This window comes from Impatiens glandulifera, chromosome 9 (genome assembly GCF_907164915.1).
Source record: "Impatiens glandulifera chromosome 9, dImpGla2.1, whole genome shotgun sequence".
Taxonomy (NCBI): domain Eukaryota; kingdom Viridiplantae; phylum Streptophyta; class Magnoliopsida; order Ericales; family Balsaminaceae; genus Impatiens; species Impatiens glandulifera.
The window spans coordinates 36,066,920-36,079,179 of record NC_061870.1 but is presented as its reverse complement, the minus strand read 5'-3'; the positions used below and the strand labels follow the sequence as shown (position 1 = coordinate 36,079,179).

General features: G+C 35.2%; 2 protein-coding genes across 2 annotated transcripts; both read left to right on the top strand.

The window, feature by feature from the left end:
• The first annotated feature begins 428 nt into the window (after positions 1 to 428).
• Positions 429 to 7,191, top strand: LOC124915134 (RNA polymerase II C-terminal domain phosphatase-like 1). Its single transcript, XM_047455798.1, has 15 exons — positions 429 to 1,055; positions 1,366 to 1,842; positions 2,056 to 2,266; positions 2,350 to 2,507; positions 2,911 to 2,981; positions 3,110 to 3,215; positions 3,341 to 3,424; positions 3,705 to 4,286; positions 4,382 to 4,445; positions 5,354 to 5,469; positions 5,582 to 5,635; positions 5,862 to 5,958; positions 6,161 to 6,360; positions 6,536 to 6,609; positions 6,700 to 7,191. Exons 1-15 carry the CDS (start codon positions 798 to 800, stop codon positions 6,806 to 6,808), a joined length of 2,661 nt encoding a protein of 886 aa, XP_047311754.1. The 5' UTR covers positions 429 to 797; the 3' UTR covers positions 6,809 to 7,191.
• A 1,567-nt stretch (positions 7,192 to 8,758) lies between these two features.
• LOC124916507 (clathrin light chain 2-like) lies at positions 8,759 to 10,456 on the top strand. The gene is made up of 3 exons (XM_047457233.1): positions 8,759 to 9,291; positions 9,616 to 9,769; positions 9,846 to 10,456. The coding sequence occupies exons 1-3, from the start codon at positions 8,891 to 8,893 to the stop codon at positions 10,263 to 10,265; spliced, it is 975 nt and encodes a 324-aa protein (XP_047313189.1). The 5' UTR covers positions 8,759 to 8,890; the 3' UTR covers positions 10,266 to 10,456.
• Positions 10,457 to 12,260: the final 1,804 nt, after the last annotated feature.

The following is a 12,260-nucleotide window of genomic DNA, read 5'->3' as shown; positions in this document are numbered from 1 at the left end:
TATTATGATGATAATTAAGTAAATCATAATTTGATGAAGGAAATTTTTAACTCCGTACTGTTAGATTGTGTAATAACCAGTTGTAATAACAAGTAATATTGCTTCTTCACATTTTATGTAATTAATTTTTTTAAAATTATGTATATATAAATATATATTATATTATATATATATTTTTTTGAATTATATATATATATATTATATATATATTCATGTTTATATTATTTGTTTTGAATTATATATTATAATATATATTATATATATATATTCATATTATTCAATTTCATTTGAAAATATTTGGGTTATAATTGTGATTAATATTCTATTTTATTTATAAATTAGATATTGGGCCATTATTTGAAAATTGGAAAAAAAAAATATTATAAAAACCATTGAAGGAAGGGGTGGGGGAAGAAACACAGCCGTATTTGGGATCTAAAAGGATTCCTCTTTCTTTCATGACAACTATTTTCATCATTAGGTTATCAAAACCCTAGCTAAAAACTGGTTCGGAACACCAATCGACCATGGCAGCTTTTATTAATACTTCTTCTTATTCTTCTTCATCGTTGCAGATCCACAGCGAGAAATCTCTTAACCATTAAATCTCCCGGAAAAAACCCTAAATTTTTCCCTCTCTCTACAACTACAAATTCATAAAATGGACAAATACTTTTGAACCTTGTGTTCAGGTGACCGTAAAGGGTCATAAATCATTGATATTTGTTTATGTTTGGAAACTATACAATCTATTGAGACAAAGAGTGATTGTTTTGACATTGATTATCATTTAGGCAATGTATAAATCAGTTGTATATGAAGGGGGTAGACTTCTGGGAGAAGTTGAAGTGTATCCTCAGACTCATCTTCAGAATGCAATTGTTGGACAGCAATTTCGAATTTCTCACTTCTCTCAACCAAGCGAAAGATGCCCACCGCTTGCAGTGCTCCACACTATTGCATTTTCTGGAGTTTCCCTCAAAATGGAATGCAACGCTCAGTCGCCAGACTCGCTACTGTATCTTTTGCACTCCTCATGCTTCAAAGAGAACAAGGTACTGACCGAAAATGGAAGATCAAAACTTCAACTCAACCCTCTTACGAGAACATAAACCTAATATATCTCCCTTTAATTTTATGCACTTTGGACAATTTGAACAAGAACATTTAAACATTTACAAAGTTGAAAATTTCGATGATAATATAAGAGCACTAAACCTATTTCATTTGGAAGGAACAACTAGTAAAAACTATAATAAACATATGAATTCTCATTTAGTCTGCCTTATACATACTATCTAGTGATTGCAGTGTGTTACATATTGATTCTAAATTGAATTTAAGATTAATTTTATGTCTCTCCAGACTGCAGTAGTATCACTTGGACGGGAGGAGCTTCACTTGGTTGCTATGCCTTCTAGGAGAAGTGGTGGGAAATGCCCGTGTTTCTGGGGTTTCATCACTTCAACAGGGCATTATAATTCTTGCCTTGACTTGCTCAATATTAGGTGTCTTGGCATTGTATTTGATCTTGATGAAACTCTCGTTGTTGCAAATACATCGCGTTCATTTGAAGATAGAATTGAAGCCCTGCAGCGCAAGATTAATACTGAAACAGATCCACAGAGAATTATTGGCATGGTGGCTGAGGTTAAACGTTATCAGGAGGACAGGATTATATTGAAGCAATATGCTGACAATGATCATGTGGTTGAAGATGGGAAGGTGATAAAATCAACGGCTGAGGCTGTTCCTGCTTTATCCGACAGCCATCAGCCTATTACTCGTCCACTCATAAGATTGCACGACAAAAACATTATTCTGACTCGCATCAACCCTCAGGTGAGTGTATGGCCACAATTTGTTTACTTTTTTTTTTCTTTTCTCAGGGGCCATGCTACTATTAGGGTTATTTTATTATCCCTCTAGAAATCTAAACATTTAATGAAAGAGCTCCTCTCTGTATTTGGTGTTGCATAGCTCCAAGTATCTATTCTGGTGAAAACTTTTAAAATAAAGATATCAGTGATGATGTTATACACATTTTCCATGTAGATTCGTGATACAAGTGTTCTTGTGAGACTTAGACCTGCATGGGAGGATCTACGAAGCTACTTGACTGCAGGAGGCCGGAAACGTTTTGAGGTTTATGTTTGCACAATGGCTGAACGAGATTATGCTCTAGAAATGTGGAGGCTTCTTGATCCTGAGTTGAAATTAATAAACTCAAAAGAGCTACTGGATCGAATTGTATGCGTCAAATCAGGTAAAATATTGAACAAGTCGTGTGTATTTTGGTTAAATGAATTGTTCAATTACCTCATTTTTCTTGCAAATTTTCTTCTTTAGGCTTAAGGAAGTCCCTGTTCAATGTGTTCCAAGATGGAAGTTGTCATCCTAAGATGGCCTTGGTGATTGATGATCGTCTCAAAGTATGGGATGAGAAAGATCAACCTCGTGTGCATGTCGTGCCAGCATTTGCTCCATATTATGCACCACAAGCTGAGGTGGTACTCCTAAAGCCTCATCATACATTCACTTTATACTTGTTATAGACACGCCCCTTGTAATTCTCTTGTACTTAGGCCTTGTTTGATGTGGGTTATTTGAGATTAAGTTCTAATAACCCACTCTCCAATTAACATCTATTTATAAATCACATAATTCAAATCATCAACCAAAATACTAAAATAGTTTCTATTTAAAATTTAATCAATTATTTTTTCATTATAGATTTATACCCATAATGCCTTTTAACCCAAATAACCTTATTTTAATAACCTACATCAAGCAAGATTATTTGAAAATTTACCACTTGGTTATTCAAATAACGCAAGATCAAACAAGGCCTTACATCCATTAGATGAAAGATGAAACTTTACTTATAAGCACTAGTTCGTTACCTTTTAGGGAAACAATGCAGTTCCCATCCTTTGTGTTGCGCGGAATGTTGCCTGCAATATCCGAGGTGGTTTTTTCAGGTAAGCTACTAATTTTGTTGAGACAATGTGCATCCTATGCGTATTTGGTATTTATCCATTGTCTTGCTATTACTTGCCTCAATTGGTTACACATTTGGCATTAGCATAATTAGGCCATATTTGATTAGGGAATTTGATGAAAGCCTCTTACCACAAATATCTGATGTAATGTACGAGGATGATTACAAAGATATGCCATCCCCACCGGACGTGAGCAACTATCTATTTTCTGAGGTTAGTAGTTGTAGCATTTATCCCTTAGAGACTTTGTTTTGGTTGTAGCTCCAAGTAGAGATGGCAAATTTACAAATAGAAGTTTGATTCCTTTCAGTAAATTGATAGAATTTCTTGCTGCTCAGGATGATTCTTTAGCCTTAAACACAACTAAGGACCATAATAGTGCTGACGGCATGGTTGATTCTGAGGTTGAGAGAAGACTGAAGGTAATCCAATAATCCATCTTCATTATTGGTGTTCCCAAACTGTTTGCTACTTCCATAACTTGCCATTCTCTACAAGCTTTCCATATCCATCATTAACAGGTTGGAAGGTGTTTGGTTAGCAGATAATTGTATGTACAAATGGATCAGAAATTCCTTTGATTTGTTTCTTATCTTTTGGTATTATACCTAATAGTTATCTGTGCTTAACCATTATTAGTTATACTTTCATTGACAAAATGAAGATAATTACAATTCTGTTCTGCTTTGATCAACCATCCAGGAGGCAACAACATCCTCAGCATTGCCTATCATGACTAGTAATCTAGATCCTAGACTTACTCCTCTCCAGTATGCTTTCACGTCCTCTTCTGTTTCAGTTCCACCAGCATTGCCAGGGACATTTATGCCCTTCCAAAACAAGCCGTTACAACAGGTAACTACAGTGATACAACCATTGAGTCAAACTGCTCCTCCAAAAGCATCCCTCCGACAATGTTCTCCTGCTAGAGAAGAAGGGGAGGTTCCAGAATCCGAGTTAGATCCTGATACAAGGAGGCGGCTTCTTATTCTGCAACATGGGCAAGACATTAGAGACCAGTCATCTTCTGATCCTCAGTTTCTAGGAAAGCCACCTGTACCCATTTCTCCTCCACAGGTGCAACCACGTGGAGGTTGGTTTGGTGTGGAGGAAGAAATGAGCCCAAGACCAATGAACAGAATGGGACCTCAAAAGGAGTTCCCTCTAAATCCTGAAGCAGTCCATTGGCCTCCTCCACCTCCACCACCTCCACCTCCTTTTCTTCAGAAGGATAGGTCAGTTCCTTCCGATAGAGTCCTTGATAATAGAACATACCCAAACGAGGTAATCACATTTCTGATAGGCTACTTTAATTGTTGAACACGGAGGTTGATTTGTTAAGCCAGTAACTTGATATTTTTTCTTAATTATGACTGCAGATTGTGAAAAGAGAAGATCGTTTTAGAGCAAACCATGTATATTCTGGCTATAATTCCTTTCCAGGTAAAATATGAATTTGACTTTGCTTTTCCTTAATGGTTACTTCGTAAACACAAGTATATAGTTTTACAAGTTACATTGGAGATTTTCATTCTGTAGTTAAATTGTGTGTGAAACCACCTGTTTTTTTTATGTAAATAATCAGTTTTCCTTAGCTTTTCTAACTGATATAACGCCTTCAAGAATATTTAGGTCCTGGACATATAGATCTGACCTGCATTATAAGCTTATGACATTATTGGAAATAGAGGATTTAATACATAATATTTAGTTTCTTGCTGTATTAGGTTCTTCTGATGTTTTGTTTGAGTTTTTATGATGATTTTTCTGATACGGGAGACTAGGTTCCAAATGTCCAATCACATGACGATACGTGTCCCGCGAATTAATAGTTTTACGATATTTATCTTTTAGTTTATTAGGATAGTATTTATCTTTTTAGTTTATGAGGATAGTATATTAGTATTTATCTTTCCTATTCAATAGGGTAATATTTATCTTTTTAGTTTATGATTAGAATAGTATAAAAACATATTTAAGTTGCAACTTATGATTTAATGAAATTATGAAAGATTCTATAATTCTCGTCTTGATATTCTCTTGGCTTCTCACCTCCCTTCTTGGATTGTTTAAACCCTAGAGTTTGAACTTTATCATTTTCCTTGCGCCTTTCTCAAAGTTTTGAGCTCTTATTTTTTAGTTTGTGTTGTGAAACTTATGATCATTTGGGTCTCATTCAGAACGTTTTGTTTGTTTTTTCACCATTATATTTGCGGACTTGACTTCGTAAATATATTGGGTTCTGTCATTTCAAAAAGTTATTGGAAATAGAGGATCTACCTTCTTCGATTTACCATCTTATAACTGTATCCTTTTGGGGGAAGTTATCTAATTTGGAATCCTTTGTAAAGGTGAGGAGGTTTCACTGGGCCGGTCATCATTTGACACTGAACCTGCACAAGTTGGTATGACTGAGAAAACTTCTGCCCAAACATTGCAGGATATTGCAGACAAGTGCGGTACTAAGGTATTACATACTTTTAACATATTCAAAAAATATATATTTCAGTTGACTCTCACAGGTTAAGCCTCCCATCTTTTCATTTACTAGATCTGTTCTATTGTAACTTTTTTTGTAGGTTGAGTTTAGGTCAGCTTTGGCTTCAACTGTGGACTTGCAGTTTGCCTTTGAGGTTGTTGAATCTTTCACCGAATCTTGTTTCTTATTCTTCATTTAAGTAAAAAAAAAAATCAGTTCACCGTGGCCTTCTTTTTCTTTTTTCTTTTTTTTTTTTGTCTAGAAGTTGCTTCAGTCTACTATATTAAATATGAAAGTTTTAGGCATTGCGATTCCTTTGTGCAATACTGTAGAAGGAGGTATATGCTTCAATAAGCTGAGTTGTTTATATTTTGTGGTAGGTCTTGTTTGCTGGCGAGAAAATTGGCGAAGGAATTGGTAGGACTAGAAGAGAAGCCCTACGTAACGCATCGGAAGAGTCACTCATGAATTTGTCAGGTATATTGTCTTCTTCATAATAGTGAAGGTGGATCACACTGGAACCTGCTCAAAGAAATTTATTGTTTCTGGAAAAACATATATATATATATATATGATATACTCTATCTAGTGATTTTACTTTTGATTTCTGTAGTCAACAATTAAAGTATTTTATTTAATGCTATAAATAATCATCTCATTCTGTCTATTAAATTTGCAGATAGATATCTGTCACGTTCTAAATCGGATTGCAGCTCTTTACATGCGGATGGAAGTAGATTTTCTGGTTCGAGTGACATGAACACTTATAGGCATCAGACTTTGCCTGCAGAAAATCTACCAGCATTTTCGAGCTCAACAGACCCTAGGCTGGATAGTTCCAAAAGATCAATGGGCTCTGTGACTGTTCTCAAAGAATTTGTATGACTCAATACAAGACTGATCAAAGTTTCGCTATAGTTCCCCCATATTAATATTTTTTCTATTTATTCTAAAATCATCTCAATAAAACCTATATTCTTAAAATTATAGTTTTTCTAGCACCTTCTTTAAATTAGCTACATTTGTTCTTATAGTATTTCATGCTTCTATATAGGTATCAGAGAAAGCTTTTGGAAATTTAAAATCTACATTTGGAAAATTTCCTCATAAACGCCAAGGTTCTCCAGGGTGAGTTTTTTTTCTTTCTTTTTTTTAAACTTGTTTCTTCATTAGCTTCTGTATGTTCTGAAGATTCTGAGTTTATATTATATGTAACAGGTCATTTCAAGGAAAGCAAAGAAAAAGATTCAAGCAAGATTATACTCCACAATTTATGCAGAGAATAGGGCCTTCTTCGAGATTCCCAAAGAACACATATGTCCCTTAAGGATTCAGTTTTGTCCTGCCCCTTTTCCCCAAGAAGTATGTCAACTCCAGAAAGAGAGTGGTCCAGTTCTCCAGCTAACGGTTTTCCTTTAACATGGTTATAACCACACGAACCTGCTGGATTTATTTTGGGGAAATTGAAGCTTGTCCAGATGACCATTTTTTCTCAAATGGTGGGCATTTCAAGTTTCAGCACCATTGCTTGATGTCATCAATGATTGGTGTATCATAAGGATCTGATGTATATTTTTGCCTTTTTTTAGTTTTGTTATCTTTTTTTTTTGTTTCTAGAGTCTGGTCCGGTTGTTTTTTACATATTTGCCTCATCATATGCAATGGATTTGCTCAAACTGGTCTTATGTAAAAGGGGTTCCTTGTTCTCAACATTGCATTATTTTTATTTATTTATTTATTCAATGATTATACAAATAGGAGGAAAAAAGATAAAACAAAGTAAAAGACCAAACTATGAGTAAATGTCATGAGATAAAAAAGCTCTTTCGCATGGGCTCGGAAGGACTAAGTTCATCCTTTTTTTCATTTTTACGATTAAAATATAACATTACTCTCTAATTTTTTTAAATTTTTTTAATAAAATTTATTATTTTATTTATTTAATTATTAAAGAAATGACAAAACTAATTAATTTTATTCACTCTGTTTTATAAAAAAAAAATTATTTATTTAAATTTATCTTAAATTATTAAAAAAATGGCAAAATTAATTAATTTTTACGAAGAAAAATGATAGAGAGCGCGACTTGAGATAGCGACTAGGAGAGCGATGACTACGTGGGTTGACAGGTAAAATATTCTCTCTCCTATTATTAATTATTTTCTCTCTTCAATTATTAATTATTTTCTCTCTTCTTATTAAATAATTTCTATCATATAAAATAAAAATAAAAATAAAAAAGAGGCCATAAAAAATATTTGATAAATAAATGAATTGAAAAGTCATAAAAATAAAAGAGATAAATTCATAATTCAACTAATCCCTAATATTAATTAAGGTTTAGGAATTAGGGTTTAAGATTTAGGGTTTAGTATTTAGGATTTAGGGTTTAGAGTTTAGGGTTTAAGATTTAAAGTTCAGGGTTTAAGATTTAGGGTTTAGAATTTATTTAAACATATTATTAAAATATGAGGAGTGATAGAATGAGGGAATTTAGTAAGGGAATTTGGTGAGGGAATGTCGTGTCATCACATTCATTGGTTTGAAAATGTAAAAGTAGGAGGAAAGAGAGAAAAGAGAGAAATTATTTGATTTTTTTAGCGAATAAGATTATGCCACGTCATTTCCTCACCAAATTCCCTCACCTAATCATTTCTCTTAAAATATTTAATGTGAGAGTTTGTTGTAAGTCATTTTAACCGGTTAAATGAGAGATAATAAATATCAAATAAATGAGTAAAATAATAATCGTGAGAATATGGATAAATGAGATAATTTAATTTGTAGAAATAGAGAGAAAATTTATTTAATAAAAAGAGAGAGAAATTAATTAATAAGAGGGGAGAAAATATTCTACGATCGTGTTTTAATTATTATTATATTTTTATTTATTTATTAATTCCACCTGTAGGCCACGTAGACCATTCGCGCTCTCAGTCGCTGTCTTAGAGTCGCGCTCTCTATCATTTTCTTTTACGAATTATATATATATATATCCGTGTTCATAATCTTTCGAATATATATGCAAATGCACTGTCTTATATATTTGAAAAATTAAATGATAATTTAATAAGTGAAAAGGTGAAAATTAAAATAATTGTTTTACTTTCTTAAAGATGTGATATTATGCTTATAGTAATCATTAAAAATAAATTATTATAGATTTAAAAAAGAGGTCTGTTTGGATTGAGGGATAGTAGATCTTGAAACGGAGGTCACCAACCAGATTTTACCAAACGGGGCCAAATAACGAATCTCTCTCCCAGTTGTTGATTCGTAATTGTCTCACTGTCAACTGTTTTCTTACACGATAGGCGCGTTGAAAAAGGCCAAACCAGAGAGAAGAAGAGGAGAAAGAAAGAGCGAGGATCTAGAGAGAAAATTCAGCTTCAAGGAAGAAGAAGAAGAAATGTCTATGTTTGATTCATTCAGCAATGATGGCGAAACACCTACTCGTGCTTTCAACGACGATGTCTATGATCCTCAACATGCTTCTCAGAGCTTCGACCAATCTTACTCAACTGCCGATGATGGAACTGATTATGTAGCTGCCAACGGTGACTATGAAGAGTTGATTGTGGATCAGATACCAGTTAACGGTACTGACGTTTTTGGATTCCGTCCCGAACCCAACGTTGACTACTCTCAGCGATCTCCGTTCGATTCATCTCTTCCGATTTCCAACGGAAATGGTAAATCGTATGATATTGGTGAAGATCCTGATGGATTTTTCTCTTCCGATGGTCCTGCTTTGCCACCTCCTAGCGGTATGCAGCCGGATGAGGGATTTGCTTTTCGCGAATGGCGCAGGTTTGAATTTTGATTCGTCTCTGTTCATTTTTTCTCATTATATAGCAGATCTATTGTTTCTGTGATGAATACTGAATTTTGAGTTTACGATCCTATGCAATTGCAAGTCGTTCTAGGTTGCTATGCTTGCTGATTAGATTTTTGAGTTTTTTTCATGATTGAAGATAACTTTAGGTGCAATTTTCTTCTTGTTTAGGATATAAGATCGAACACAAAATTGATCCACTAACAGAGTTGTTCAGAAGCTTGTTACACAAATAAGATACAGTTATTAGCTATGCTAGCCTTTGAAGAAAGCTAACTGGTATTGAGATCTTTTCACAGGCAGAATACTATCCAGCTTGAGGAGAAGGAAAAGAGGGAGAAAGAGATGCGCATTCAGATTATCAAAGAAGCAGAAGAATACATACTTGGTTTTTATGAGAAAAGAAAGTTAAACATAGACACAAACAAGAGTACAAACAGAGAAAGGGAGAAGGTAAAATTACCTAAGTTTGTCATATATCCTCTTCAATCTCATCAATTTTTATTGATTGTGTTGTATGGATGATCAGCTAAACTTGGCTAATCAAGAGAAGTTCCACAAAGAAGCTGATAAACAGTACTGGAAAGCTATAGCTGATCTAATTCCTCGCGAGGTTGCCAAAATTGAAAAGCGAGGGAAGAAGGAGCAAGACAAGACTCCTGGAATTGTGGTTGTCCAAGGCCCAAAACCGGGGAAACCAACTGAACTCTCGAGAATGCGTCAAATTCTGGTGAAGCTGAAACACACTCCCCCAGCTCACATGATTCCACCACCACCACCACCTGTTCCGGCCAAAGATGCCAAAAATGAAAAGGTTACTGCAAAAAATCCTACTGAGACGCAGCCGCCACCACCACCACCAACGGCTGAAGCACTGACCACACCTATCGATGTTGTTGTTTCAAATGGTTCAACGCCTGAACAGGATGTTACTGCTCCAGCCACTTAGTCTATGTCCTCCTCCTTGAACAGCTCTATTTCACATCATACGAGGCTTTTTATTTTTCTTTCTGTTTGATCTTGAGAACCATGTTTGTTGTCAATCCATCTTGGTCTTTTTCATTATGAACGATCATCTGTTAGCCATTGAATTCATTATGTTTATGTATGCTTATCTGAACTAAGGTTTCGTGTCATCATATCTGCTACATATTCTTACCTTCTTAATTTTGATGATTCATTAGAAGCATTGCCAATCAAATTGAATTCAAAAAAGTTATTATTATTTCTGATTCACTCAACCTTTGAATATCAGTTAAATATGAAGGATGTTTATGTTACAATTTCCTGTAAAAAAAATAAACTAAGGCAGTCTGAGGTTGAGTTCAGAGATGCAAGAATACAAAGCTTCTTTGGCTTGAACATTTTCGGAGTCCATATCAATCGCGTCTTCATAAAGCCTCTTCGCCTGCTGCAATAGCTTCGTCTTCTCCTTACTATTTCTTAACCGAAGCCGAGACCTTTGCTGCAAAGCCACACCCCATCTGAACAAAGCATCAGGTGCATAAACATTACTTCTCGAAATCATAGCATCAAATTTATCAATCGCAGCCATGAAGATCTTATCAGCATCAACCGCTGCTTCTGGTCCAATATCCGCAATCAACTGACCCCTAAAAGAAAGTGCAAGACCCCAATTATAGAGAGCCCTCATATCCTCTCCATCAATTGACAATGCTAACCTATACTTTCTTCCTGCCTCAACAAGTAATTTTTCGCACTCTTCACACACATTCACTAGAATCGAAGCCATTTCATCTTCTTCTTCTCGTCCTCTTCCTTCCCTAACTCTACTCCACAGCTCGCTTCTCAACTCCCGGCTGATCTTCAGTTTTAGTTCCCCGTGAAGAAGATAAGTGTTTCCTAACTGCCCAACCGCCAACAAACTCATGGGTTTCATGTCCAAGGCTTTAGACAGTAACTTGGCTGAACTGTTGAGGACTGTCTGCAGATACTGTTCGTCGCCATTGCTTCTTAAAACTTCTCGGGCTTGTTTTACAAGTGTGTTAGCTTCGACCAGATATTTATTAAAAATCAAATCTTCTGAAACCGCTGAAGATGGTGACGATGATCTGAGCCAGTCATCCGTCTGAAATTGACCATCCTCGATAATCATACGCTCTTGCTGAAACAGAGACCTAGTTTCCATATGCTTCGAACGATTTCCCTGATTGAAACTCTTCTCGTATCTGTATTCTTCATTCTCGAGAAATCTTCTACCATGGTTACTATTATTATTATTATGTCTTCTTACATTATCATCCTCAATTCCATCGTTGAAGTCTATAAATGTGCGATCTTTTCTAACTGTGTCTTTCGCTTTGACAGGCTTTTGAGAAGCAGCTAGGTTCGCTCCGAAGAGAGCACCACCGAGAAGCTGCCAGGGATTGAATCCAACTTCTTTTCTTCTCTTACCGGTTTTTGGATATGAAGGGGTTTTGATCTCTTGATTCTCAGGAACCACTACGCAGTTGTTGTTGTTGTTAATCATATCTTGAACTTTAGTTCTACCAATCAAAGTAGATTCACCGATTGATTCTAACACCTTAGAGTAATTCTCCAAATCAGAAACAGTGATGTGATTACTGTCAACGCTTCTTCTAATCCCATTTTTCAGACCAACAATTTTCTCATCAAACCCGTTAAACAATTCAATCAAGTTCTTCAAATTCTCTATCAGAACCGCTATCCTTTCATCTTTGGGATTAAAACTATCCACCCGACGATCATTATTAACAAAGCCAATTGCAAAACCAACTGCAACGGCGATGGCACAAGCAGGGAAGAAAATAATTGAAGAAAACCTGACCCTAGAAATAGAAATTGCACAAACGAAACCCAGTACAAACACAATCATATACTTTTTATCGTCAATTCCTAGAGAATGCAGCAGATTGAGAAGCTGATTCGACTCACCCGATCTGGAGGAGTCGAAACCGAGTCG

Coding starts and splice junctions, on each gene's coding strand:
- LOC124915134 (XM_047455798.1), top strand. CDS start 798: ATGTATAAATCAGTTGTATATGAAGGGGGTAGACTTCTGGGAGAAGTT. Junction 2,267..2,349: donor AATTGTATGCGTCAAATCAG/GTAAAATATTGA, acceptor TTTCTTCTTTAG/GCTTAAGGAAGTCCCTGTTC. Junction 6,610..6,699: donor AAACGCCAAGGTTCTCCAGG/GTGAGTTTTTTT, acceptor TATATGTAACAG/GTCATTTCAAGGAAAGCAAA.
- LOC124916507 (XM_047457233.1), top strand. CDS start 8,891: ATGTCTATGTTTGATTCATTCAGCAATGATGGCGAAACACCTACTCGT. Junction 9,292..9,615: donor GCTTTTCGCGAATGGCGCAG/GTTTGAATTTTG, acceptor ATCTTTTCACAG/GCAGAATACTATCCAGCTTG. Junction 9,770..9,845: donor CAAACAGAGAAAGGGAGAAG/GTAAAATTACCT, acceptor ATGGATGATCAG/CTAAACTTGGCTAATCAAGA.